Source organism: Takifugu rubripes, chromosome 10, assembly GCF_901000725.2.
Source record: "Takifugu rubripes chromosome 10, fTakRub1.2, whole genome shotgun sequence".
In the NCBI taxonomy this organism is placed as follows: domain Eukaryota; kingdom Metazoa; phylum Chordata; class Actinopteri; order Tetraodontiformes; family Tetraodontidae; genus Takifugu; species Takifugu rubripes.
Window position 1 is genome coordinate 11942632 of NC_042294.1, and position 27669 is coordinate 11970300.

The 27669-nt window shown below is 51.0% G+C and overlaps 3 protein-coding genes and 1 long non-coding RNA gene across 11 annotated transcripts in view; 2 read left to right on the forward strand and 2 right to left on the reverse strand.

Moving 5' to 3' along the window:
* Positions 1–6796, forward strand: part of sugct (succinyl-CoA:glutarate-CoA transferase) — an 11246-nt gene extending 4450 nt beyond the window's left edge. For 2 of the 4 annotated variants that reach the window (XM_029842748.1, XM_029842749.1), the window contains exons 7-13: positions 1330–1503; positions 2829–3112; positions 3347–3418; positions 3510–3607; positions 4298–4400; positions 5995–6058; positions 6151–6796. In XM_029842748.1, the coding sequence (XP_029698608.1) occupies positions 1330–1503; positions 2829–3112; positions 3347–3418; positions 3510–3607; positions 4298–4400; positions 5995–6058; positions 6151–6314 (959 nt within the window). In that variant the 3' untranslated portion in view covers positions 6315–6796. Of the gene's footprint in view, positions 1–1329; positions 1504–2828; positions 3113–3346; positions 3419–3509; positions 3608–4297; positions 4401–5994; positions 6059–6150 lie in introns of those variants that run through there. The other 2 variants (XM_029842750.1, XR_003889779.1) reach the window with 2 other exon arrangements.
* A 5389-nt stretch (positions 6797–12185) lies between these two features.
* On the reverse strand, positions 12186–17806 carry inhbaa (inhibin subunit beta Aa). Its single transcript, XM_011608170.2, has 2 exons — positions 17341–17806; positions 12186–14054 (listed from the first exon to the last, which is right to left on the reverse strand). The coding sequence occupies exons 1-2, from the start codon at positions 17804–17806 to the stop codon at positions 13255–13257; spliced, it is 1266 nt and encodes a 421-aa protein (XP_011606472.2). The 3' UTR covers positions 12186–13254.
* Positions 17807–21573: 3767 nt separating this feature from the next.
* eci2 (enoyl-CoA delta isomerase 2) lies at positions 21574–26873 on the reverse strand. 3 transcript variants are annotated; one of them, XM_003968201.3, is made up of 11 exons: positions 26743–26873; positions 25377–25438; positions 25162–25265; positions 24560–24658; positions 24302–24481; positions 24059–24128; positions 23271–23373; positions 22867–22987; positions 22700–22789; positions 22287–22430; positions 21574–21927 (listed from the first exon to the last, which is right to left on the reverse strand). In XM_003968201.3, exons 1-11 carry the CDS (start codon positions 26787–26789, stop codon positions 21772–21774), a joined length of 1176 nt encoding a protein of 391 aa, XP_003968250.2. In that variant the 5' UTR covers positions 26790–26873; the 3' UTR covers positions 21574–21771. The 3 variants fall into 3 exon arrangements, with proteins under 3 accessions (XP_003968250.2, XP_011606474.2, XP_011606473.2); XM_011608172.2 differs by having other exon boundaries at positions 25377–25503; positions 26743–26865; XM_011608171.2 differs by having other exon boundaries at positions 25377–25420; positions 26743–26860.
* Positions 21802–24029, forward strand: LOC105417024 (uncharacterized). Of its 3 annotated transcripts, none has more exons than XR_964870.2 (4): positions 21802–21941; positions 22636–23018; positions 23148–23336; positions 23441–24029. It is a non-coding gene; the product is annotated as an uncharacterized lncRNA (long non-coding RNA). The 3 variants fall into 3 exon arrangements; XR_003889724.1 differs by having other exon boundaries at positions 22636–23011; XR_003889723.1 differs by having other exon boundaries at positions 22636–23336.
* Positions 26874–27669: the final 796 nt, after the last annotated feature.

The window sequence follows — 27669 nt, forward strand, 5'->3', positions numbered from 1 at the left end:
AACAGCACGAACAGCTTCTGCTCCCTCGCACAGGTGCAGTCACGTGCTGGTAGTAACGCCATTGTTGGGAGGACTTTTACCTGGTTAGAGGGTGGAAGGACGTTGGCTCTCACCCCTGTGGAAAGATCTCCAGCCGTGTTTGTTACCCTGAGATCAGCCTGACCTTCCCCTGACCTTCAGCCAAACCAAACACACCCATGATGTTTTGAGAGCCCGACAAAATGTCTCCACATCCCAAAACCTCCTCACGTTGATGCAGGGTCATTACCCAGGGTGCATCAGGAGACTCGAGGCTGCTTTGATTCTGAGTGTCTTTGAAGATGCATGAGGTGCAATTTTAACCTCACAGACAGGTGAGGGGTTAGACGGGTGAGGGTCAGACAGGTGAGGTGTCAGACGGGTGAGGGTCAGACAGGTGAGGGTCAGACAGGTGAGGGGTCAGACAGGTAAGGGTCAGACGGGTGAGGGTCAGACAGGTGAGGGTCAGACAGGTGAGGTGTCAGACAGGTGAGGGTCAGACAGGTGAGGGTCAGACGGGTGAGGGTCAGACATGTGAGGTGTCAGACGGGTGAGGTGTCAGACAGGTGAGGGTCAGACAGGTGAGGGGTCAGACAGGTGAGGGGTCAGACAGGTGAGGGTCAGACAGGTGAGGGTCAGACGGGTGAGGGGTCAGACAGGTGAGGGTCAGACAGGTGAGGGTCAGACAGGTGAGGGTCAGACGGGTGAGGGGTCAGACAGGTGAGGGTCAGACAGGTGAGGGTCAGACAGGTGAGGGTCAGACGGGTGAGGGTCAGACATGTGAGGGGTCAGACAGGTGAGGGTCAGACAGGTGAGGGTCAGACGGGTGAGGGGTCAGACAGGTGAGGGTCAGACAGGTGAGGGTCAGACGGGTGAGGGTCAGACATGTGAGGTGTCAGACGGGTGAGGGTCAGACAGGTGAGGGTCAGACGGGTGAGGGTCAGACAGGTGAGGGTCAGACAGGTGAGGGTCAGACGGGTGAGGGTCAGACGGGTGAGGGTCAGACGGGTGAGGGTCAGACAGGTGAGGGTCAGACAGGTGAGGGTCAGACAGGTGAGGGTCAGACAGGTACAGAGGGAGTTTTCCTCACTACTAAGAACACTAGTAATATAATAATATTGCAATAACTAGAACACTGGTAAAGGTCTGTTCTAGATGCTCTAGATCTATGTTCCCGTTTCCACTTTTGACTGTTTTAGTTCCAAATTTTAATTTCCATTAGTGTCTCCTCCCAGTTTGACCATTTTGTGTGTGTGTGTGTGTGTGTGTGTGTGTGTGTGTGTGTGTGTGTGTGTGTGTGTGTGTGTGCAGGTTATGGCCAGTCGGGGCCACGGTCTCAGACTCCAGGCTACGACTCCATCGCCTCGGCCATGTCGGGGATGATGCACATAACTGGACCAGAGGTGGGTTGTTCTGGACCTGTTCTGGACCTGTTCTGGTCTAGTTTGTGCTTCAAGTCTACTGGTGGAACCCAGTATAGGACAGGTGAGCGTCCTAGAGGAGTGGAACCCAGTATAGGACAGGTGAGCGTCCTAGAGGAGTGGAACCCAGTATAGGACAGGTGAGCGTCCTAGAGGAGTGGAACCCAGTATAGGACAGGTGAGCGTCCTAGAGGAGTGGAACCCAGTATAGGACAGGTGAGCGTCCTAGAGGAGTGGAACCCAGTATAGGACAGGTGAGCGTCCTAGAGGAGTGGAACCCAGTATAGGACAGGTGAGCGTCCTAGAGGAGTGGAACCCAGTATAGGACAGGTGAGCGTCCTAGAGGAGTGGAACCCAGTATAGGACAGGTGAGCGTCCTAGAGGAGTGGAACCCAGTATAGGACAGGTGAGCGTCCTAGAGGAGTGGAACCCAGTATAGGACAGGTGAGCGTCCTAGAGGAGTGGAACCCAGTATAGGACAGGTGAGCGTCCTAGAGGAGTGGAACCCAGTATAGGACAGGTGAGCGTCCTAGAGGAGTGGAACCCAGTATAGGACAGGTGAGCGTCCTAGAGGAGTGGAACCCAGTATAGGACAGGTGAGCGTCCTAGAGGAGTGGAACCCAGTATAGGACAGGTGAGCGTCCTAGAGGAGTGGAACCCAGTATAGGACAGGTGAGCGTCCTAGACGAGTGGAACCCAGTATAGGACAGGTGAGCGTCCTAGAGGAGTGGAACCCAGTATAGGACAGGTGAGCGTCCTAGAGGAGTGGAACCCAGTATAGGACAGGTGAGCGTCCTAGAGGAGTGGAACCCAGTATAGGACAGGTGAGCGTCCTAGAGGAGTGGAACCCAGTATAGGACAGGTGAGCGTCCTAGAGGAGTGGAACCCAGTATAGGACAGGTGAGCGTCCTAGAGGAGTGGAACCCAATATAGGACAGGTGAGCGTCCTAGAGGAGTGGAACCCAGTATAGGACAGGTGAGCGTCCTAGAGGAGTGGAACCCAGTATAGGACAGGTGAGCGTCCTAGAGGAGTGGAACCCAGTATAGGACAGGTGAGCGTCCTAGAGGAGTGGAACCCAGTATAGGACAGGTGAGCGTCCTAGAGGAGTGGAACCCAGTATAGGACAGGTGAGCGTCCTAGAGGAGTGGAACCCAGTATAGGACAGGTGAGCGTCCTAGAGGAGTGGAACCCAGTATAGGACAGGTGAGCGTCCTAGAGGAGTGGAACCCAGTATAGGACAGGTGAGCGTCCTAGAGGAGTGTTGAGGTGGGGGTGAGGCCCCTCCCACTCAGGCCCCTCCCACTCAGGCCCCTCCCACTCTGATGCAAGAGCATAATACATTAAAGGTTTTGGGATCATCACCCGTCCTCCTGTTGCTCCTGTTCCAGGGGGGGGAACCAGTGCGTCCAGGAGTGGCCATGACCGACCTGGCAGCAGGACTGTACGCTCACGGCGCCGTCATGGCCGCTCTGCTGCAGCGACAGAGGACCGGGACAGGAAGTCACATCGACTGCAACCTCCTGTCGGCTCAGGTTTCCTGTCTCAGCCACATCGCTGCGAACTACCTGAACTGTGGGTGGGAGGCCAGACGATGGGGGACGGCCCACGAGAGCATTGTCCCCTATCAGGTGATGGTCTTCAGGTGAACAGCACTGCTGCACCTGCTGCTGCTGTAAGGAGCGTCTCCGCCGTGGACACGTGTGGACATGCGTCTCCGCTGTGGAAGCGTGCGAGACACGTGTCTCCGCTGTGGACATGTGCGAGACACGCGTCTCCGCCGTGGACACGTGTGGACATGCGTCTCCGCCGTGGACACGTGTGGACGCGTGTCCACACCACCAGGCTGTAGTTGAAGACCTTCAGATCTTTCTGTGTTCACTCCAAACTCTGAATGTTTCTGTTCCAGGCCTTCACAACCAAAGACGGACACGTGGTCGTCGCCGCGGGCAACGACAAACAGTTTGTCAAAGTGTGTCAGGTAATCATCACCTTCTGTCTTAATTAAGAGAGTCGGCTCTGACTTTAATTAGGTTTAAATCACTGAGGCTAAAACCTGAAACTGTTTCCAGGTTCTACACCTGAGGGAGCTCACAGAGGAGCCCAGATACAGAACCAACAAACTAAGAGTCCAAAACCGCAAACAGCTGATAGAGACGCTGTCACACAGGTACACACACACAGGTACACACACACAGGAACACACACAGGTACACACACACAGGTACACACACACAGGAACACACACAGGTACATACACACAGGTACACACACACACAGGTACATACACACAGGAACACACAGGTACACACACACAGGTACACACAGGTACACACACACAGGTACACACACAGGTACATACACACAGGTACACACACACACAGGTACATACACACAGGAACACACAGGTACACACACACAGGTACACACACACAGGTACACACAGGTACACACACACACAGGTACATACACACAGGAACACACAGGTACACACACACAGGTACACACAGGTACACACACACAGGTACACACACAGGTACATACACACAGGTACACACACACACAGGTACATACACACAGGAACACACAGGTACACACACACAGGTACACACACACAGGTACACACAGGTACACACACACAGGTACACACACACACAGGTACACACACAGGTACATACACACAGGTACACACACACACAGGAACACACAGGTACACACACACGCGTACACACACAGGTACACACACACAGGTACACACACATAGGTACACACACGGGTACACACGCAGGTACACACACAGGTACACTCACAGAGTCACCTGGTGCTGTAGTGACCATTTCAAAGTTGTGTTTTCTGCCAGATTTCGACAGCACACGACTTCTGAGTGGCTCAGGTTCTTTGAGGGCTCAGGTGTTCCTGTTGGACCAATCAACAGCATCCAGGAAGTCTTCTGTGATACACAGGTGAGACACGCGTCTTCCATGGGATGGACAGCAGATTCCAGTGGCTGAGGCAGAAACACTACAGCTGTCATAGCTGCTGCTGCTGCTGCTGTAGCTGCTGCTGCTGTAGCTGCTGCTGCTGCTGCTGCTGCTGCTGCTGTAGCTGCTGCTGCTGTAGCTGCTGCTGCTGTAGCTGCTGCTGCTGTAGCTGCTGCTGCTGTAGCTGCTGCTGTAGCTTCAGCAGTAGCTACAGTAGCTTCAGCAGTAGCTACAGTAGCTTCAGCAGCAGCTACAGCAGCAGCTACAGTAGCTTCAGCAGTAGCTACAGCAGCAGCTACAGTAGCAGCTACAGTAGCTGCTACTGTAGCTTCAGTAGTAGCTACAGCAGCAGCAGCTACAGCAGCAGCAGCTACAGCAGCAGCAGCTTCAGCTACAGCAGCAGCTACAGCAGCAGCTACAGTAGCAGCTACAGCAGCTTCAGCAGTAGCTACAGCAGCAGCAGCAGCTACAGCAGCAGCTACAGTAGCTTCAGCAGTAGCTAGAGCAGCAGCAGCAGCAGCTACAGCAGCAGCTACAGTAGCTTCAGCAGTAGCTAGAGCAGCAGCAGCAGCAGCTACAGCAGCAGCAGCTACAGTAGCTAAAGTAGCAGCAGCAGCTACAGCAGCAGCAGCTACAGCAGCAGCTACAGCAGCAGCTACAGCAGCAGCAGCAGCTACAGCAGCAGCAGCAGCTACAGCAGCAGCTACAGCAGCAGCAGCAGCTACAGCAGCAGCTACAGCAGCAGCTACAGCAGCAGCAGCAGCTACTGTAGCTGCTACTGTAGCTGCTGCTGTAGCTACTGCTGAAGCTACTGTAGCTGCTGCTGTAGCTGCTGCTGTAGCTGCTGCTGTAGCTGCTGCTGCTGCTGTAGCTGCTGCTGTAGCTACTGCTGAAGCTGCTGTAGCTGCTACTGTAGCTGCTGCTGTAGCTGCTGCTGAAGCTACTGTAGCTACTGCTGAAGCTACTGTAGCTACTGCTGAAGCTACAGTAGCAGCTACTGTAGCTGCTACTGTAGCTGCTGCTGCTGTAGCTACTGCTGAAGCTACTGTAGCTGCTTCTCTGCTGCTGTAGCTGCTGCTCCTCTGCCATCTGTGGCCTTTTTCTCTACCTTTTATAGATTTACTCATTTTGCTAAATGTTATTGACTCCAGCGACTGATGTCATGACTTCCTGACTGAGGTCAGGTGAGCGTGTTCAGAACAGCACTGGAATATTAAGGATTTCATTGTGAGCGTCCCCAGTTTAGCTGGACAGGTACGAACCGTTCCCTCCTCACCCATCGCTGATGTCACAGGGCCGAGGGACATGGGCTTCACTCTCGTTTCAACCATATTAAACCCTGTCTGCTCCAAACATCCATCCATCATCCATCCATCATCCATCCATCCATCCATTAATCCATTAATCCAAAAAGTTCTCCAAGTCACCTGAACTTCGTTATTGTCCAGCTGCTGGACTCAGAAATTACAAAGACTTGTGTGTGTGTGTTTGTGTGTTTGTGTGTGTGTGTTTTTGTGTGTTTTACAATTAAATACAGAGGGAGGGCAAGATTTATTCGATGATGGTCTGTTTTCAGGTAAAACACAACAACTTGATCCGGGAGATGAAACATCCGACAGCTGGATTAATCCGTGTTCCAGGTCGGACACACACACACACACACACACACTAACATTTAGTTTGTGATGATTTCTTGTGTTTCAGTACTCACACACTGTTCTTTCTAACTCAGGTCCGGCGGTCCACTACAGCAGCTTCGAACCACCTGAGGCCACGCCCCCTCCTCTGATTGGTCAGCATACCGTGCAGGTGTTGCGAAACACCCTGTCATACACCGACGATGCCATTAAATCACTCCTGGCATCAAAAGTGGTGGCCCAGAATGTGGCGTCCTGATGTGATGGAACAACTGTTCAACACATCAAGTTTTGGTTAGTTTCCAGTTTAATCTGATCAGGTGAATTACACGATTTGGACCTTCAACACAATATTTTGTAGTTTTTCTGATGAAGCCTTTAACAGCTGTGCTACAATAAGGTCGCCCAGAGCATCTTTACATGATGGACTTCCAGTTTTAGCAGCATTTCCATTTTTGTCACTGTTTACATCAGTATAACTCTTAGATCTCAGATTTTAGTGGTGTGAAATAAGTCTGTGATTGCAAACTTAAACTGTAAAAAGTACAATTTACCACACAAACAAATGCTAATCTTTTTTCTTTTACAACTATTTTTCTATACGCCTTTATAAACACTCCTGTGAGCGTTTCTATACTCAAACAAAGATTTTTTTACGAACAACATAAACCAATAAAGCAGGCGAGTGGACGGAACCCCCGCCCTCACCCAAAAAATGGAATTAAAATGACCTCCAACGCCGACTCGTTTTCCACATACTTTATTGTGTGAATCCATAAAAGTGTGTGAGTGTGTGACGAGTTTGTGCTGTTTCTAGTTCCTGTACGTCAAAATGTGTCATAAAGAGAAATGAAAGCTTTGACGGTCTTAGTCTGACGAACGCTCCGAAACCTTGAGCAGGACCAGGCTCATGTGGGGGGGGGGGGTCCTGCTGATGGGTGGCTGGGCAGAGAGGGGGGGGGGGGAGGGGGGGGGAGGAGGGGGAGGCGAATGTTCTACAGCAGCTGACATTTGTGTAAAACGGCCTGAGCTCGGGCCCCTTTTGGCTCGAGGCCCCAAGCAACCCCCCCAGCCATCACCTCTGGGCTCAGCGGGGGGGTTGATGATATCTGTGACTTCAGTCGTATCATGAGCACTTTTAGCCATGTGGGCACGAAGTGTTTGTGTTTGTTCCACAGTGATTCTCTCCTGTTGTCTGTCACCAGCTGGCTGCCGCTGTTCTACACTGCGAGAAATTCGGATGTACGTAACTCTCGGGCTCCTTTAGAGTCTCCTATTCCCCAACATCTGGAGCGTGTGTGTGTGCGAGTGTGTGTGTGTGTGTGTGTGTGTGTGTGTGTGTGTGTGCGAGTGTGTGTGTGTGTGTGTGTGTTGGAATCTGCAGCCTGATGTTGAACACAGACTGTTTTATATGACAGATGTTTGGTATTACATTGCTGTGGTCGTGCTTTTATTGTGAAGGGTTCCATTAGACTTTGGGGGGAGTGTTGCACCGTTTATTGTGTTTGCTGGTAATTTATTGCTGGTAGCAGCTGACAGGCAGAGAATCACCATGGTAATCTAAGTGTTATTAATGTGTTATTAATGACACTGGTGTTATTAATGACTGGTGTTATTAATGACTGGTGTTAACTGGTGTTATTAATGACTGGTGTCGTTAATGACTGGTGTTATTAATGAATGGTGCTATTAATGACTGGTGTCGTTAATGAATGGTGTCATTAATGACTGGTGCTGTTAATGACTGGTGTCGTTAATGACTGGTGTCGTTAATGAATGGTGCCATTAATGACTGGTGTTGTTAATGACTGGTGTTGTTAATGACTGGTGTTATTAATGACTGGTGTCGTTAATGACTGGTGTCATTAATGACTGGTGTTGTTAATGACTGGTGTTGTTAATGACTGGTGTTGTTAATGACTGGTGTTATTAATGAATGGTGCTATTAATGACTGGTGTCGTTAATGACTGGTGTTATTAATGACTGGTGTCATTAATGACTGGTGTTATTAATGACTGGTGTCGTTAATGACTGGTGTTATTAATGAATGGTGCTATTAATGACTGGTGTCGTTAATGACTGGTGTTATTAATGAATGGTGCTATTAATGACTGGTGTCGTTAATGACTGGTGTTATTAATGAATGGTGTTATTAATGACTGGTGTCGTTAATGACTGGTGTTATTAATGACTGGTGTCGTTAATGACTGGTGCCATTAATGACTGGTGTTAACGTTAACGTAAGGTAAACTGCTGCTGCTGGTGGAGGAGAGCAGAGTTTGGCTCTGGGATCAAGGGATGCTTTCATCTGAGCTTCTGATTGGCTGCAGGTCAAAGGTCAAACATTGTCGGTCGTTAATGTTGTTTATCACGATCGTGTCATGACTTTAGGATGGAATGTTGCGAATGTGACACGATGAAATGACCCAAACTTGGGTTCAGGCTTTGCTTCCTGGTTTAAACCTCGTTAGAGATGAATCCTCTGTAACACATGTTGACCTCAACGCACCCGAGGACGGCGTGCACGGACACGCCCGTCTCCACGAGCCCAGACAGGATGTGTACTGTGGGTTGCCATGGCGACCTGCCGCACTGATATGTTGTCCTTGCTGTGCTGTGAGATGGATTGAGCAGACAGTTCAGATGTTTGTCTCTGAGATGATGAGCTTCTATGATGTCACCGACATTAACTCCACATCTGGAGTTTCCCATGAAAGAGGTGGCGTTTGGGAGGCTGCTGCTGGCTGATGGTCACGAATCCTTCACGCTGATGCTGAAGCAGGACGGCCTCGCGTGCAGCATCAACACGCACAACCTCACAGCAACACTGACGTGGGAGGAGTCTCTTTGATTTTATTTTCATTCAAACTTTCTGGTAGTTGAATCCCAGCAGCTGGACTGTTTGGGTTCCATGAGGACGTTCCACCTCTCATCCAGGAGGCTTCATCAGTTCCAGCTGACTCTTGGGGACTTCCAGGTTCTTCAGGAGCCACTGAGATGTTTAAATGACCATCATTAACCAGAGGTGGGGCTCTGAGACGTCACCTGTCCCCTCTTGACAACACAATATTGAAAAACCTCCCCAGGAGGAGAAGAGGCCGTTCACACATGGCCACTAACCAGCCCCGTTATTAATGAGGGGCGGAGCCACCAACCACCAGGTGACTGAAGCTCCAAAGGTGTTCGTGGCTCCTGAGGAGCAGAAGAACCTGGAAGTCCCCAACAGTCAGCTGGAACTGATGAGGTGAAACGTCCTCATGGAACTCCAACAGTCCAGTTGCTGGGATTCAACCACCAGAACTACCAGGACCTGGAGGACCAAGAACCTTCACAGACCTTTACTACCGCATATTCAAGTGGCTCATTGAGGGTTTATTTGTGGCCAGTTGCCTAAGATGTAAAAAAGCTGGACTGACTGCTAACAAGCAGAGCCTTCATGCCTTCAGCTGCTCTAAGCTTTGATCCTTTGGTCCTTCTCCCTTCATGTGTGTCGACGCGGCAACGCAACGTTCCTGTGAGTCTGGGATGTGCTGACCCATTCAGCAGCAGCAGGAGATGATGGACGTGTTTAAAAGGCTTTTCAAACCCAACGTTGCTGGTGTGATGACACCAGGACGCCAGGAGAAGACTGAGCAGGGATCGTGTGTGTGTGTGTGTGGGGGTGTGTGGGTGTGTGTGGGTGTGTGTGTGGGTGTGTGTGTGTGGGGGGGATGTCTGGGGGTGTGTGTGTGTGTGTGGGGGGTGTGTGTGTGTGTGTGTGTGGGTGTGTGGGTGTGTGTGTGTGTGTGGGTGTGTGTGTGGGTGTGGGTGGGTGTGTGTGTGTGGGGGGGGTGTCTGGGGGTGTGTGTGTGGGGGTGTGTGTGGGTGTGTGTGTGGGGGGGGGTGTCTGGGGGTGTGTGTGTGTGGGGGGGGGAGTGTGTGTGGGTGTGTGTGGGTGGGGGTGTGTGTGGGGGGGGTGTGTGTGTGTGTGTGTGGAGGTGTGTGTGTGTGGGTGTGTGGGTATGTGGGTGTGGGTGTGTGTGTGGGTGTGGGTGTGTGTGGGTGTGGGTGTGTGTGTGTGTGGGTGTGTGTGTGTGTGTGGGGGGGGGTGGGTGTGTGTGTGTGTGTGTGGGGTGTGTGTGTGTGTGGAGGTGTGTGGGTGTGTGTGTGGGGGGGGGTGTCTGGGGGTGTGTGTGTGTGGGGGGGGAGTGTGTGTGTGTGTGTGTGTGTGGGTGTGTGTGGGTGGGGGTGTGTGTGGGGGGGGTGTGTGTGTGTGTGTGTGGAGGTGTGTGTGTGTGGGTGTGTGGGTATGTGGGTGTGTGTGTGGGTGTGGGTGTGTGTGGGTGTGTGTGTGTGTGTGGGGGGGGGTGGGTGTGTGTGTGTGTGTGTGGGGTGTGTGTGTGTGGGTGTGTGTGTGTGTGGGGGTGGGGGTGTGTGTGGGGGTGGGGGTGTGTGTGTGTGTGGGGGGGGGGGGGGGGGGGGGGGGGGGGGGTTGTGTCTGTGCCGACTGTCAGTTCTGATCTGTTTTCCAGACCTGTATAAAAATGGAGAGACGTGTGATTCATCCCTCCCTCTGGCCTCGTGCACGTTCATTGCTGGATTAAAGATTCACAAACGTGCACTAATTTGTCTGAAGTTGAGGCCGTCAACCGGAGAAAATATTGAATGATTGATGTGCCATGAAAGCTTCCTGGTTGCTGGTTCTCACGGAGCTGGTGCTCGTTCCCGTCTTGTTGTTTGTGATGTGAGCGAAGATTCCCGACGGGAGCACAAATCCCCGTTTTCAGGCCCTGGCGAGCGTCGGCCCGTCTGGGCAGCTGTTAATGTCATCAGCACCGAGACGGGCCTGAACCTTCGGGAACCTTAATGGACAATTTATCTACACTTTGTTGATCTGAACTGAACTTGTTAAGTGAGCGGCTAGTTTACATAAACCAAATCAAAATGTGTTTCTTTCTTATGTCCGACCTAATTTGGCCATTTGAGGACAAAGTCATTTTGTCTTGTACTAACTTTGTTCTGTGATGTCATCACGGGGGACTGAAACGGCTCCGAATGACCGGTTGGTACTTGGTCACAGAACACCTCCTCGGGTGGTAGCAGCCAGAAGGTCTTTGGTTCCATCCTGGACAGCAGATGTGGTTCGGCGTCACAACGCGAGATGTTTAATCCGAGTGCTGCGTGTTGGTTTGGGAATGCATGTGAGCGTGATCCCGGCTCCTGAGTGGCTCCGCCCCCGCCCCCCCCGCTGGGCCGGATCAGACCACCGCGAGTTGCATGTTTGCCACGTGTGTCGGCTCCCTGCCGTTGCATCTTGAAGTTACAGGAAAAGTTTGATCTTAACTTGAGTTTGAGTTGAGCATAAACATCAGACAGTTTCTCAGCGTGATTCAGACAATTACTCATGGTCACACGTGTGCGTGTCTGCGTGTGTTTTAGCGGGTCATAATGTTTGTCTGGCCGTCTGTGTGCATAATGATGTGATGTGTGGGCAGGCTGAGATGCCTGTGTGTGTGTGTGTGTGTGTGTGTGTGTGTGTGTGTGTGTGTGTGTGTGTGAGAGAGAGAGTTAACGACTTGGATGTCGACCTGGTGTAAACGTGTGTCAGCGCTCTGATCAATCACATGATGAATACAACTGTTTAGAGTCTAGACAGACCATCTGACCAATGTATATGTCAGCACACACACACACACACACACGCAGACACACACACACACACACACGCACACACACACACTCAGACACACACACACTCAGTGGCTGCTGATGCTGTTCCCAGTCAGAAGCAGCTGCAACCTTCCCAGCAAAGCTGCTCAGTAATGGAAAAGCTGCAAACTTTATTCTTGGCCATCAACAATCATGATTAAATCCTTTTCAGTGACCTTTGACATGACCTGCTGAGGAAATCTGTGTTTCATGGCGACGGTGGGTAAAATCAGCGCCAGTTCTGACTGGACAGACTGATGGAAGTAACTTTTTCTACTGGAGTCTGACTGGATCGTTGAGGGTTCGGCTACCAGCCCTCCGAGGCTCCGCCCACATCAGATTTATACCATAAAGTTCAAAGAGAAGCAACAGTTGCGCCATTTTAAAGTTGTGACCTTTCTTCTTGCTGCTCCTAAATAAAGTGAAGAAGGGAAACAGCACTTTTAAGGTTCACTCACAAGTTTTATTGATGCTGAATCAATAAACTGGACAAACAGGCAAAACGTTGAAGGACCCTAAAATTTAACAGTAGAGAAAATGAATCAAATAAATTAGATTTGAAAACCACAAGATTTTATTTTTTCCCAGCTTTTCTTGTCTTTATGACTTTTTTAAATGTCAAAAAACCAAACCTGAACACGTGAAAGATGTTTAGTTTCTCTTCTGATGACATTAGGCTAATTTAAAGCATACTGAGAAATATTGTTAATTACAAGGGACAAGAGAACATTGAAATAAATAAGTCACAATAAAAAATGAATACCAGAGGTTTGATAAATACCCTAAATAATCTTTTTGTGTTTGTGTCTTTGGTGTACTTAAATACTGGAAAACGGGTTTTTTCTCAATCATATCAGAGTTTCTTCCCTCAAAGTTTGACACAAGAACTTTGGGCGATAAAACTTCTAAACATGAATATTCAAAGGAATCACATCTTTCTGATGTTCATCACCTGATTACCAGCTGAACATGAAGCAGGTTGCCGGGTTCCATTGACCCACAATGACTCAGGACTGGATCTGACCCGGTACCGGGATCCAACCTCTCCGCTAACCCAGACTGATCTGAGCCAACCGGACAGGTGATCCACAACTTCCTGTCTCTTCCCACCCAACGGAGCTGCAACCTCACAAACACACGTCCCGTTCAGAACAAACACACTCTTTAAGAAGAGAAAAATCATTAAACCATCACATTAAAGCAAGGTCGCCATAGCAACATAACGATGCTAGTTTCCAGCAAAGAAAACCTTGTCTTTTTCAAGTGTCAACACACACACACGCACACACACACACACACACACACACACACACACACACACACACACAGTGGAGGAACCAAGTTGCATAGTTCTGAGATGTTGATTTCCGTGCCATCAGGTCCAAAGGTCTCCCACATAAATACATCTCTGTCCTGCTTAAATATATTATCCTCATCTTCTCCTGGAAAGTGCTGCAGTGGGTCCCTGTGGAGGAGCTCCCCCCCCCCAGTGTGACAGGATGGATCGGGTTTAGGAGCAGCCGCACTCCTCCACAACCATATTCTGAATGTCCTTCTTGATGATCTTTTGCTCCTCGTTGTAGTACAGCATGGACATGGCTCGCAGGCGGGTCGGGATGCAGCAGGAATGCAGGTTCTGAAACGGGCTGTAGCCCCTCATCCGGTAGTGGCTGATGACCGTGGCGTGGAAGGACAGCGTGGAGCTGGCCACGCCTGCCACGTGCGAGGGACACTCCCCCTCGCAGTAATTGGCGTGGTACCCCGATGGCGCAATGATCCAGTCGTTCCAGCCGATGTCTTTAAAGTTGATGTACAGCTGCCGTTTGCAGCACACCTGCACCTCCTCGTCACACTCCAGCCCGCGCTTCCTGCGCCGCCTCCAGTCGCCGCTGTCCTGCTGGACCAGGGCGACCAGGAAGGGCCGGTGGGACTGGTGCTGCTGGTTCCCCTCCAGGCCGCTGGACGCCAGGAGGAGCGAGGCGCCGGCGCTGGCGCACAGGGGGCAGGAGACCCGCAGGCGCAACACCGCGTCCTCCGCCTCCTGCAGCGCCGCTCGCGCTGCCGCCAGCACCGAGAAGGTGTGCCAGCCACTACGGCGCGCGTGCACGCTTTTCTCCACCAGAAACGTCTCTTCGTAGGGCGGCGGCCTGTCAGGACGAGTTCGCCGCGTGAAGAGGCGGATGGTGACTTTGGTTCGGCTGCTGTTGCTCTTCGCGAGGCGCAGGAAGAGCCAGACGTTGGCCTGCTCCAGCTGAGAGACAGCGCCCCCTTCCTGTGACAGGACGAAGTTCAGCGTGCCTGGGGAGTCACCTGGAACGAGAGCACAACATGCAATCAGCCGTCACTGGTTACTCTCTGGGCACCTAACCCTAACCCTAACCAACCATTACCACCAGCAACTATTCAAGCCACCGGTTCAGCCCAAATGACTGTTGGACGGTGGGAGAACGCTGGAGAACATGAAGAGAACCCAGCGTGATCCACGGCACCAGTAAGCTGCTCTAGTCTCGTGTGGCAACGTTACACGTGCTTTTTTTAAATTGATTGATTAAAAACTAATCTAAACTAAACTAATCTAACTACCACAGCTATTTAGATCTGTTTCTCTGGCACTTTAATGAGCTGTGAGGTTTAAAGGCTGGATGATCATCATTGTGATGTTTGTTTCTCTCACACACACACACACACACACACACACGAATCATCTCAAGAGCTCTGTGGTGTCTATTATTCATGAAAGAGGAACAAACGGAGTCCTCAGAGCTGGTTGTCCAGCTGGTGCTTGTGCACGGATTGAGAACGTTCCAGAAGGTCCACCATCCCTGCAGCACTCCTCCCATCTGGGTTTCAGACAGAAGCTTCAGAGACCGGGGCAGGTGGGGGGCAGCTGAGTGGAGTGAAAATCTGGTCCAGATCACCCAGGACCTCAGGCTGTTTCTGTTGGGGTTAGCAGACACCATGTGTCTTTATCCAGGCGTTCCTACTGAACCTCTGGACCAGGTCCTTCAGTAGAAATGTAACCCCAGAGAGGCCTGTGCACACTAGAAAGGTGGGACAGTAGAAGAACGGGATGATTTAATTATCCTGTCTGATTTGGTGTTGGCCCTGACCCATTCCGGCCCGGACTCCCCTCGACCCTGGAGGTGTACTGTGGTGTCTGGTACCGCAGCAGATCTCAGCCCTGTTTTCAGGTGGATTGGACTTGTTTCTCCAGCACATCTCACAGATGCTGGATGAGATCTGTGGACCCATTGTAGCTTTGTTAGAGGCCGTTGTCCTGCTGTCCTGGTGTCCTGCTGTCCTGGTGTCCTGCTGTCCTGTTGCCCTGTTGCCCTGTTGCCCTGTTGCCCTGCTGTCCTGCTGTCCTGGTGTCCTGGTGTCCTGCTGTCCTGCTGTCCTGCTGTCCTGCTGTCCTGGTGTCCTGGTGTCCTGGTGTCCTGCTGTCCTGTTGCCCTGTTGCCCTGTTGCCCTGCTGTCCTGCTGTCCTGCTGTCCTGCTGTCCTGTTGTCCTGCTGTCCTGCTGTCCTGGTGTCCTGTTGTCCTGCTGTCCTGCTGTCCTGTTGTCCTGGTGTCCTGCTGTCCTGCTGTCCTGTTGTCCTGCTGTCCTGTTGTCCTGCTGTCCTGGTGTCCTGCTGTCCTGGTGTCCTGTTGCCCTGCTGTCCTGTTGTCCTGGTGTCCTGCTGTCCTGTTGCCCTGTTGTCCTGGTGTCCTGCTGTCCTGTTGCCCTGCTGTCCTGTTGTCCTGGTGTCCTGCTGTCCTGTTGCCCTGCTGTCCTGTTGTCCTGCTGTCCTGCTGTCCTGCTGTCCTGTTGTCCTGTTGTCCTGCTGTCCTGCTGTCCTGTTGTCCTGCTGTCCTGTTGTCCTGCTGTCCTGCTGTCCTGTTGTCCTGCTGTCCTGTTGCCCTGCTGTCCTGCTGTCCTGTTGTCCTGCTGTCCTGTTGCCCTGCTGTCCTGTTGTCCTGGTGTCCTGCTGTCCTGTTGTCCTGCTGTCCTGGTGTCCTGCAGATTGTCTTTCTCCTGTTTGTCCTCATCCTGCGGTTTTGGGTTGGGGCAGGTGTTGGCTGGTTATTGGGAGGCGTGTTTGCCGCCCTAATGCGTCGGCGTCTGGAGTAATTCTTCATCCTGCCACATTGGTGACTCCACATTGAACGTGGCACCAGAAGACAGTGTCTCTCTCCAGCCGTGTCGCCATGGCTCCAACAGCTGTCCAACCATCTTTGAAGCTTCCCAAGTTCTGGCAGCGCGGCCCGGCTCCATGGTTTGAGCACAGGTATTATTGATGGATCAGAAGTCCACATGAGGGAGGGGGTTGGGTTGGGAGGTGCACTGCACTCAAACGGCTCCTGCTCAGGAGATACAGCTTCTCCGCCACGGGAGGACTGGGTCAATGACTTTCTATCCCTGTTTTGGGTGAAGGCTCTGCAGTGGATGTGATGGATGAAGCAGCGTTTGGCCGAAGCAGCAGATCAGGTACTGGCAGCTTCCAGGTGTTCCTCCAACCACGGAGCGGCGTAGAACCTGCAGCCAGCTGCGTAGAACGTGGACCCAGTGATGGTGGCGGAGGAGGTGCGACCATCCCATCCCTGTGCACGCTCAGTAGCAGCTGTGGGTGCTGGTGAACAGGAGGAGCTGCCTTTCAACAGGGACTTCCTGTCTGATAGACGGTTCCTAGTGGACTCTTGCGTTCAGAAGACCCTCCTCCCTCCAGCCTAGTCGGACCTGTCTTCCATAGGCAGCGGCCCACAGTGGATGGATCCTGGTTTGGTACATTTGGTACAAAGTCTGCGACTGTTTGTTGGCTGACAGGTTCTTTCAGAGTCCTGAAGAACCCGGCCCGATTGTCAACCCGGTGAAGGGCCAGTTTGGACTGTCACTGACATCTTCATCGTCGTCACCTCTGAAAACGGACCTACTCTGTTTTGGAGCTGTGGTCAGCACACCCGGGGTGACGCCCCTGGGTTGTTGCTCTGACTGCGTTCAGCCCCTGAAGAGGGTCTGGATGCTGCCCCTGCAGGGCTGCTTTTAGCCACTCTGAGTCCTGGGGGAGCTTCTTCCAGAGGGTTTTATCAGTTTTCAGCCGGAGCTGATCGGACTTTGAGTTGTGATGGCTCGTTTTGCTTCATGCTGGTGAGGATCAGTTACCGGGCGAGGTCCCCGTGCCCCCGTATTCCTCAGAGATGAACAACACGTCGTGTCATTAGGCGTCATTAGAGCTGCAGACGCCTCGTTAGGAAGACCCTGCCCACGTCATGGGGGTATCCTGGCGTAACGGAAAACCAACGCAGCGAACCGCGTAGAGGCCATGAAAGCCCCTTTAACAAGTCGCCATCTCAGTGTTGTTACGTTCGGCTCCGATTGAGTCGCCCCCCCCCCCAAACCCCCCCTCCCCCCCAAAGGATCAAAAATGTGTGTTTGGAGGAAACACACACCTTTACTGAGAACACTCGCTAAGATCTTAATTACTATGGTCACGATTATCACCTCCAACATCATCACCATCGTCTTCCTCACCATCGTTGACATCACAATCTCTGTCCCACACACACACACACACACACACACACACACACACACACACACACACACACGCGCACTCACCAGTCTCAGCAAAGGTGATGATCTCTGCTGTTTCCTGGGCTTCCCTCTTGTCTCCTCTCCTTTCTTCTGCTCCTCCAGGTCCTCCTGCCTCCCCCCTGATGTCCCCTTGTGTTCGCCTCCCCCACTCTTGTGACTCTTCCTTCTCTCCACTGATCTGCACGCTGCCGTCTCCTGCCACATGGCCAACGTGAAGTTTGCGAAGAGCGTTAAGTAGTGCAGCACGTGGGACAGGGCGCGTGATGTTGGGTCGGTTCTGGAGATGCAGCATGTTCAGGATGTGTCTCTTTACTGCTTCCACCATCTCCTGATGTGGTTCCACCACTGACTCCTCTTCCAGGATGCTCCTCCCCAGCTGGGCCAGGGCACAGGCTGGGCAGGAGGAAGCATCCTGAGGACGGGACTTCAGAGGGACGCTGGTGTGGACCAGCAGCAAGATGGTCCAGCTGAGCACGACCAGTGGTGCCATCCTGTCTGTTGGCTCCCCCAGAGGTGTCGGTCCTTAAAACGTCTCCTGCGTCTGTCCTCTTTCAGTCTCGTTGTGCGTCAGTGCAGATTATTTTAGTTGTTTCTTCACCTGTGGAAAGATGAAGAGTCCTTCTAAAGATGAAGAGTCCTTCTAAAGATGAAGAGTCCTTCTAAAGATGAAGAGGATGAAGATGAACGATCCTTCTCTTCAGGCTGGACGGATGCTGGAAATGTGGAGAAGTGATGAAGGACTGGAGAGAAGAGTCAGCCTCTTTTCCTCTGTCTGCTGAATGTTGCGTCTCTGAGTTGAATGGATTTATCGGAGTGGGCTGGATCCCCCGTGTCTCGCACCAGTCTCCTCCTCCAGACGACTGCTCCTCCTCCTCGTCCTCCTCTTCCTCCCGATGACTGTTTGTTTAGTCTGAGGACTCTGGCCAAATGACATCAGTTCTGCGTCACAGCTCCAACAGTTTCTCGCAGAACTCCACAATTTCAACCATTTTTGCAATGTTTTGCATCACAAATCTGAATTTAAATCAGCTTCTTGACACAAAGTTGTGAAATGTATCGTGATGATCAAAGAGGAGAAGAAATAACATCTTTGTAACAAAGTCGAACCGTCAAACGTGTCGCACCAGATGTGAATTCTTCAGAAATTCTTCAACCATCCAAAGTTACCAGGAAGTTGTGAAGGCGAGTAGACGAACATCTGGGATTCTCCCTCTGCTGCACGTCCCCCGTCTCCTTCCCTCCTCTCCTCTCCCTCTTTTCTTCTCCTCCTCTCCTTTCCCTCTTTTCTTCTCCTCTCCTCTCCCTCTTTTCTCCTCCTCTCCTCTCCTCTCCCTCTTTTCTCCTCCTCTCCTCTCCCTCTTTTCTCCTCCTCTCCCTCTTTTCTCCTCCACTCCTTCTTTAACAACACTACCATCCTCCCCTTCGGACTCTCTTTACTATCATTCTACCCATTTTCGGATGAGTGAATCCTGGTGCCTAACCCTAACCCTAGCCCTCTAGCCCTAGCCCTAACCCTAGCCCTCTAACCCTAGCCCTAACCCTAGCCCTCTAACCCTAACCCTCTAACCCTAGCCCCCTAACCCTAACCCTAGCCCTCTAACCCTAGCCCCCTAACCCTAGCCCCCTAACCCTAACCCTAGCCCTCTAACCCTAACCCTAGCCCTAGCCCTAGCCCTCTAACCCTAGCCCCCTAACCCTAGCCCCCTAACCCTAACCCTAGCCCTCTAACCCTAACCCTAGCCCTCTAACCCTAGCCCTCTAACCCTAACCCTCTAACCCTAGCCCTCTAACCCTAACCCTAGCCCTCTAACCCTAGCCCTAACCCTAGCCCCCTAACCCTAGCCCCCTAACCCTAGCCCTCTAACCCTAGCCCTAACCCTAGCCCCCTAACCCTAACCCTAGCCCTCTAACCCTAGCCCTAACCCTAGCCCCCTAACCCTAACCCTAGCTCTAGCCCTAACCCTAGCCCCCTAACCCTAGCCCTCTAACCCTAGCCCTAACCCTAGCCCCCTAACCCTAACCCTAGCCCTCTAACCCTAACCCTAGCCCTCTAACCCTAACCCTAGCCCTCTAACCCTAGCCCTAACCCTAGCCCTAACCCTAACCCTACCCCTAACCCTAGCCCTAGCCCTAGCCCTAACGGCAGGAGTCCGGGTTCTCAGGTCAGCGATGGAGGCGGAGCTATTAAACGCTCATTCAGGTAGAAGCTGTTTGAGTGCTGATGCTTCGGCTGGACGCAACACCTCCGTTTGGTGTGTGACGAGCTTCACAATCACCAACGTTAATGAGGAAGCAGAGCTGGAGCTCCAGGTTCTTCCAGCTCACCCTGTCAAAGATCTCTAATGATCTCTAATTAACCAGAGTTACACATCAGGACGAGAGACGTTCAGTAACAGCGAGACAGCAAAGAGGGCGAGACAGTTTATTGCATATCATTTCATTCATGTTTAAAGGCACCCAAGGTGATTCTGAAGCTGCTAGTTTTCAGTTTTTGCCTGAACTTTTCAAACGAGATGTCATGTGAGGACACGTCTGAGTTTCTCCTTCATCCTCCTGCTGAAATCTGGGTGAATTCCATCAGGCGGTGCTCAGGAAACTGGTGTGAATATAAATGTGAGCAGGACTCTTGTGGGTGGAAGCAAACAGACAGCATGTTCTCAACAAGGTCATGAAACCACACTTGACCATGCACACTAAACTGCACACGCTAACGTTTGGATTCTCCAAGTATACGCTGATATAACCTTTAATTCAACCTTTATTCCTTTAATGTTCAGGTCTAGTTATTATAATCTACTGAACAATGCAGAGAAAAGTAAAATACACCTCAGCAGGATAACCAACCAGTCACATCTGACTGGGAGCCCAGTAACGTCCGACTGGGAGCCCGGTAACGTCCGACTGGGAGCCCGGTAACCTCCGACTGGGAGCCCGGTAACCTCCGACTGGGAGCCCGGTAACCTCTGACTGGGAGCCCGGTAACCGTCCGACTGGGAGCCCGGTAACGTCCGACTGGGAGCCCGGTAACGTCCGACTGGGAGCCCGGTAACGTCCGACTGGGAGCCCGGTAACGTCCGACTGGGAGCCCAGTAACCTCTGACTGGAAGCCCAGGAACCTCTGACTGGAAGCCCAGTAACTGTATGACTGGGAGCCCAGTCACGTCCGACTGGGAGCCCAGGAACCTCTGACTGGAAGCCCAGTAACTGTATGACTGGAAGCCCAGTAACTGTATGACTGGGAGCCCAGTCACGTCCGACTGGGAGCCCAGGAACCTCTGACTGGAAGCCCAGTAACTGTATGACTGGGAGCCCAGTCACGTCCGACTGGGAGCCCAGGAACTGTATGACTGGGAGCCCAGTCACGTCCGACTGGGAGCCATTTTCATCCAGTTGGTCATGTTAGGTGACGACACTTTTGCTACTTTTCATCTTTGTCTACATCTGTACACAGAAATGCGGCGATTTGATTGGTTGAGTGCTTGAATGGGAGGAGCCAAGAGCTGGAGCTTCTTCCCCTGAACAACTTTGATCCTCTGAGGTGGAATTTGTATGTGTGAACGCACTCGTTTCTCTGCCCGATTCAGGCGGAGCAGAGTCACCCGAGGACAGACACCCTCTCATGAGCAATAACCACAGCTGAAGATAGTTGGGAATAACCGTGGAAAGCTTTATATTCCCAGGAAAATAGAGACAAGGTGATGCCTGTACTTCTTAAAGAACACCAATCTGAGGCTCATGTGTGGAGTCAGTTGTTGCTTGGGTCCTTGGCTCCTCAAATGAGCCGACCCTTTAAACATTGAAGTTCCCTCCAGGGGCTCAAAGGCAGCCTTAGCTCTGCTTTGAAGCACCCCCTCCAGGGAAGCTTGTTACATTACCACTGAACTACGGCTGTCCTACATACGCTGAACTCCTCCTGAACTTCCTCTCTGTGGTTCTCTCACGCGCTCCTTCAACACCAATCAGACTTGTTTACCTGGACGGGACGTTCAGCAGCGTTGAACAGGTGAGCCACCACAGGTGAGGCCATGGTGTTGGAGAGTAATGGCCCCACAGTCACGGAATCTTCACCTTTCCTAGCTTCAGTCCACATGTGCCCGTCACATGCTCATTCCTATAACGGCTACTGCCCCCTGCTGGGTCAGACGTTGAAGTACAAGCAGAAGCACCGTCACCGTGTCTCTATAGAAAAAACCATCATCTTTAAGGCTCCTTAAGTTTGTTATATTTGCAACAAAAATCCAAGGACCAGACGTTAGCTGTGGTTGAGGAGGAAACAAGAGCTGCTGAGCTATTTAATTAATTTCCTTGGCATCGGAATTACAAAGAAATGTTACGTCAATGATCCACACATTATTTCCAACTTCGATACACGTTAATTCAAACCTAAACGGTGACCTCTAGATCAAAACCAGCTGATACGCGACTGATCATGATTCATGGAGTCTGTTGGTCTCCTCACAGTTTGGATTTATTCTGGAAGAAGCTCATGATGGCGTTGAAACACTCGTCTGACGTCCAGCGCTCCACCAGACGTTCCACTTCAGCGTCGTTCACAGCATGAAGTCGTTCCGTCTCGGTGGACCGGATCAGCCGTTTGGAGAACAAGAGACACTGAGAGAAGGCAGGTAAGGAACAATATTTGAAATGGTTCATTTGTAGGAGCTGATGAACACCTGATTAAAACGGCTCCATTTACCCTGAACTCCAACACCAGCCTTTAGATCCATCATTTTAATAACGTTACTCTAGATTCTTGTCATTTTTAATCAGCAGAACCAGCAGAGCCCCGTGTGATCATGTTAGACTAGCATTCTATGATCAATGGTGTTAAATTAAAGAGGGTCAATGCTTCATCGCGTCCATGATGCTGCTGCTATGGTAACCAGAAATGTGACGCTCACCTGGACAGCTACTAGCATAGCTGCAGGTGTAGGTGTGAGCAGGTATCTGCTGCATGTGTGCTAGCTTACATTGGGCGGTAGCTTTCCGTAGCCCTTCAGTCGGGACCAAACCTCCGCCTGGAAGCTGCTGTCAGGAAACACCTCTGTAACCAAGCCCAGGTCACAGGCCTGAGCGGCTGTCAGCTTCTTATTGAACAGCAGCATCTCATTGGCCTGCAGGAGACGGGAAACAGTCACAAGAGGCTGTTTTCATCCATTAAATACAGCATTTAGTGTCTCTGGCTAATGCTAACCAACGCTAAGCCCAAAATCTTTGCCTCAGGATACAAAACTTTGGGTTGCTTTGTTGTCAGGTGGACTTTGAACAAAGAATGTTTAAGATCGGGTCACACAACTGACCCGTCGCCCTTGGTTACAGTCGCTACGCACATCGGAAATATTGCAGAGGGAAGGAGACAGAAGGGCAGAAGGTGTGGGCGTACCTTTGCAGGTCCCATGATTTTGGGGAAGGTGTAGGAGGAGCATCCTTCAGCGGTCTGTCCCAGCTGAGAGAACGGCGTGTGGAAGGTGGCCTGCCCACGACAGGAGAAGGCTTTAGACCGGAGTGGGTCCGGCTGTGCCCGCCCGGGCCTCGGGTCGGTCCACTTACCCTGTCTGTGGCGTAGACCAGGTCAAACAGTCCCAGCACGGTGACGGAGATGCCTACAGCCGGACCGTTGACCACGGCCACCAGCGGCTTGGGGAAGTCGATGTACGCCTTCACGTACTTCCTGTCCAGGGAAACCAGCAGAAAGGTCTCTGGTAAAGTTCCCAACACCAAATTTCTGCTTCTTACTCATGTTTAAAGAAACAAGAATGACGCCGTCGTCTGTTGTGGTCACATGGTGCTGCTAACATTGTTCAACATTAGTGTCATTAATTAATTCCCAGAATCAACATGATCTCTTTTCTGCTTCTGCTCAACACCTTCTGCCTTTGAAACTTCCCACCAACTCCGAATGGCACAATTGCGCGGCTCATTTCCAAACATGCGTGTGTGGGAGTGACCCTAACCTGAGGAGCTCGCCGCCTCTCTTGGCCATCTCCTGGATTCCATCTTCAGGAATCTTGGTGAAGTTGGTGAGATCATTTCCACTGCAATAAAAATCACCTGCTCCTGCAAAGGAAAAGAGTTCGGTGTGAATTCACACGTTTCCCACTGAGTCGGCTCCAAACTCTCTTAGGAGGCCGAGTTTGGGCCAGGAACCGAACACCAGAACATCCAGAACCACCACCTGCCGACTCGTCTCTCTCCTCTAGAATTAAACTGCTTCTTCGTTGGGAACCAGAATAAAAATGATGTTGATGTCTGCTCGCCCCACAAAGGAGAACATGGCCTCCTCGCCCTGCTTTCCCTCGACTCTTCGGTTGTCTCCCTTCTTAAACCGAACATCCCCCCCCCCCGCAGACCCAGCAGCCAGAAAGGCGGCAGCCGCCTGTCTTGTTTTGTATTCTGTAGGTATCAGGACACCCCACGGCCTGTTCCCCTCATCGTTATCACCACACACACACACACACACACACACACACACACACACACACACACACACACACCTTACAGCAGAAGATCAGAACAAAAAACTGGGAAAACTCCACAGACTCCGAATGTCTCCCAGGGTCCCCCCCCCCCCCCCCCCCCCCCGTTAGACTGCCGCCCCAGTCGTTCAGAAACCTGCTGTGTTTTTCTACATGGTTCTGCTTCTCCTCTCGTGCTTTAAGAGGTTAAATCTACATAAATAAATGCACAGTAATGTGACACTTTCTGGAAACGCACGTTTCAATGTCTCTTTTGTGTGTTTTACCAGTAAAAACAGTGATGGCAGACTCATCTTTAGCTGCCTCCTCCAGAGCTGCAATAATCTCATTGTACATCTGCCAGGAGGAAAGGAAGTAGAAATAGTCATTATCAAGCTTTTGAGGGTTGAAAACTGAGCTGAACCTAAACCCAATTCAACATTAAAGCAGGTCAAGAATCAGCCCAAAGTGCCCCGCCTCCCAGAAACGTATGGAATCATCTTGTTCCTCAGAGTCTAACGCAAACACACCTGGTTGGTGATGGCGTTCTTCTTGAGCGGTCGGTTCAGCGTGATGGTGGTGACTTTGTCTTCTCTGCTGACCAGCAGCGTCTCGTAGCTGCTGTCCGCAGGGCTCGCGGGCGTAGAATCGCCCCCTTCTGCAGCCAGCAGGGAGCCAATCAGGTCGCAGTACTGTTGTCGGGCTTCCTCCTATATGGCAGACGCGTAATGAGAAGCCCTCCTTTTTTCATTAAACTGTCGGCCCAGCTTTTTGGAGCGCCTCCGTACCGGAGTTGTAGAACCAAGAGACTTCCAGGAATCCCACTTGGCCTTGTTGACAAAGTCCAACATACTCGGTTTGGGGGTGTCACAGGGACCCTGAGTGGCCTGCAAGTGAGGTACAAATGATGTCAGTCTCCCTGAGCATGCAGGTACAACCAAGCCACAGGTGCTTTGGGTTGTTTTATGGTGCAAGTCTCCACTGGAGGAACCTCCCCTGGAGGCCCATTTACAAGAACGTTAGCGGGTTAGGGTTTAGCTTTAGCGGGCCTAACCGAGTCCCTGCTCCAGGGAAGGTAATTGGAAAAGTCCTGTGTGGGCCGACTACCTCCGCTCCTTCCCCGTTGACCTCCTGTTGACCGGCCGGGTCAAATCAAGGTCGAAGCTGTCTGCTAAGCTGCTGTACAAACATGAGAACGAGTGCAAAGCGCATGCTAATTTAGCATGGTGCCAGCCTGTGTCCAGGCAGAGGGAGAAACGGTGACGATGTGTCACTTCAGTCAGAAACAGTAAAGTGACACAAACATCATTAGTGAGGAGAGGACACAGGTGATTTAATGGCTTCAGGCGCGAGTCCAGCAGGACTCCAGGACGCCTCAGAGACATCCCACCTGTTTGAAGAGAGCGTAGATCTTCAATTTGACATCATTTCCTGGCTCTTTCTTTAGATGAGACAGTTTGTTCTTGGCCTGCTCAAACTGCTCCATCGTCACCCCTAAAACAAATCATCACAATTATTAATTATTGTGATCATCTTTTGAGACAAAGGTGCTGTTATGAGCGTCAAACGAAGCAAAACTCAATGCAAAGCTGCAGACAAACTCACCCATCATGGAAGAGGCGGTGGTGTGGAACGTCAGACAGGGAGCGCTGGAAAACCGGAGGGACCTCATGAGAGAAGACAAGATCAAATCCACAATTTGGCCAAATCCACACCTTCAAGAATGTTGTTTCTATGGTAACAAAAACCCAGTCAAACTAGAGAATTTCTGAATCCTCTAGAAACTGTTATGAGAACGTTTGTAGTGTCAGAAAACTTAAACTTTGATATTTTGAGTAAAAGAACAAAAATGCATCCTCTTTAACATGTGGGTATTGTGCCCAGGGACAAAGGAGCAACACTGAGTTTTCTTTAGGGGGTTTCAGCACCGGTTCAGCTCCGATTATCTGGTGTAGCGGGGAGAGCCCCTGAACATAGAGGGGGCTGTGTTTCAGACCCCGTGAATGATGTCACTGGCTGTGGAAGATGGAATTGATGATTAACCCCCCCAGACCCCAGCCTTGGTGAGATCAACGTGAAGGTTACAATTCTTTTCAGAAGGGGGGCAACATGGGCCTCTTCCAATAATTTAACATAAAGGTGGAAATAACTACCATAATCAACATTATTGTTGTTTATATATAAAGCCAAAAGGAAATGTCTATTCCGTGCCAGAGGATAGGACCTCAAAAGAATTTTTTAGAAAGATGGCAAACGTTAAGAGACATTTTCGGTTAAAAAAAACAGTTTAAATTTTGGAATAGACAGGACAAATGTCATCTGTCACTGGACTTTGATTATTATTATTTTTTAAATGTATTTGTTGATAGAAAATTATCATATAGGGGAAAATAATACACGAACAAAGAAACGATTCCTGAATCTTTTGTTTTTTTGATGTACTGTACTGTATTAAAATAATTAAATGGACTTGGCCGCTTCGTATTTATTATGCGACGCTATGACGTCATTTAACATGCGCCGGTGTACCTAGGAAAGTCAACTTCAGATTTTCTTGAGAATTTCCTTCAGACTCAGTGCACTATAGTGCACTTTATAGTGCACAATACAGCATTATATAGGGCACCTGAGTCCAACTGGACTGTGGTTCGGATATAACATGCGTTTGTCTTTACTTTGGTCAGGAGCAAAGGTCACCATTCGCAGATTTAGCTTCGGGAAATGCCTAATATTATTACCTAAATTTTTTTACATCTGCTGAGGTTTGTAATGACATTTGTCACCGTGTAATCTATAACCTCCGATCGTTCATTCAAAGGCTAACAACGCCATATGGCATAAAAAGAGTAGCTGCTAGCCGACCGAAGCTAAGTAAAATACAGTGACGGTGGGGCACAATGGCGCTTTAACGGCTCGGTTAACTTCACCTCACTGACAAGACTCAGACCCCGGCGCTATTTAACATTCTCACCGTGATAGTTTGACCAAACGCCACCAAGAACCGAGCTTTAGAGCCATTTCAACTCCAGAACCTGATTCTGATTCAGAACCAGACACTTCTGCCGCACGCTGTTCCCTCTGGTGGCCGCTCTCGGTACTACAGGGTGTTGTTCATACTGAATCAATCAATCATCAATCAATCTTTATTTATATAGCGTCTTATACAATCAAAATTGTTTCAAGGCGCTTTCCAGAATCCCAGGGCCTGACCCCAGACAAGCAACAGTGGCAAGGAAAAACTCCCCTTTAACAGGAAGAAACCTTGAGCAGGACCAGGCTCATGTAGGGGGACCCTCCTGCTGATGGCCGGCTGGGTAAAGAGAGAGGAGAAGGGGGAGGACAGGTAGAGGATAGGATAGGTAGGAGAGGAGAGGGGTAGAGGAGAGGAGAAGTAGAGTGGAGGGGAGGTAGAGGAGAGGAGAAGGAGGAGGAGGGGAAAGAGGAGAGGAAAGAAGAGAGGGAGAGGAAAAGGAGAAGGAGGGGGAGAGGAGAGGAGAGGAGAGGAGAGGGAGAGGGAGAGGCACAGAGCACAGAGCACAGAAACACACACAAAAAATATGATGCACAATCACTTCAGCGGGGCCGGCGGTCATTATGCAGCTCCGAGGGCGGCGATACCTGTAAATAAATAGAGGGGGGGGGGAGAGAAGCAGAAAAACTACATAAGAATCAGCATAACTAGTCTGCTTGATGAGGAGAGGAAAGGAGAGGAGAGGAAACCATGACCCAGTGGGGTGACAGAGGCCTGTCAGGTGATCATGTTTCTGGACCCCGGCAGCCTCGGCCTATAACAGCATAGCTAGAATGTGACCTAACGATTAGACGACCCCTAGGTATGATAATTTGTCTGTCTATGATAGAAACTGGAACTACTGAATTAGTAACAATAAGCTTTTTC

Bases quoted from the DNA above. Each gene is read 5' to 3' on its own strand.
- inhbaa (XM_011608170.2), bottom strand. From the start codon at position 17,806: ATGGCACCACTGGTCGTGCTCAGCTGGACCATCTTGCTGCTGGTCCAC. The intron at 14,055-17,340 runs GTGAGTGCGCGT...CTCTCGTTCCAG, and splicing joins CATCACCTTTGCTGAGACTG to GTGACTCCCCAGGCACGCTG.
- eci2 (XM_003968201.3), bottom strand. From the start codon at position 26,789: ATGGCTCTAAAGCTCGGTTCTTGGTGGCGTTTGGTCAAACTATCACG. The intron at 25,439-26,742 runs GTGAGAATGTTA...TTCTCTCATGAG, and splicing joins CGTTTGGTCAAACTATCACG to GTCCCTCCGGTTTTCCAGCG. The intron at 24,129-24,301 runs GTGTGTTTGCGT...TCCTCCTGGCAG, and splicing joins AGAACGCCATCACCAACCAG to ATGTACAATGAGATTATTGC.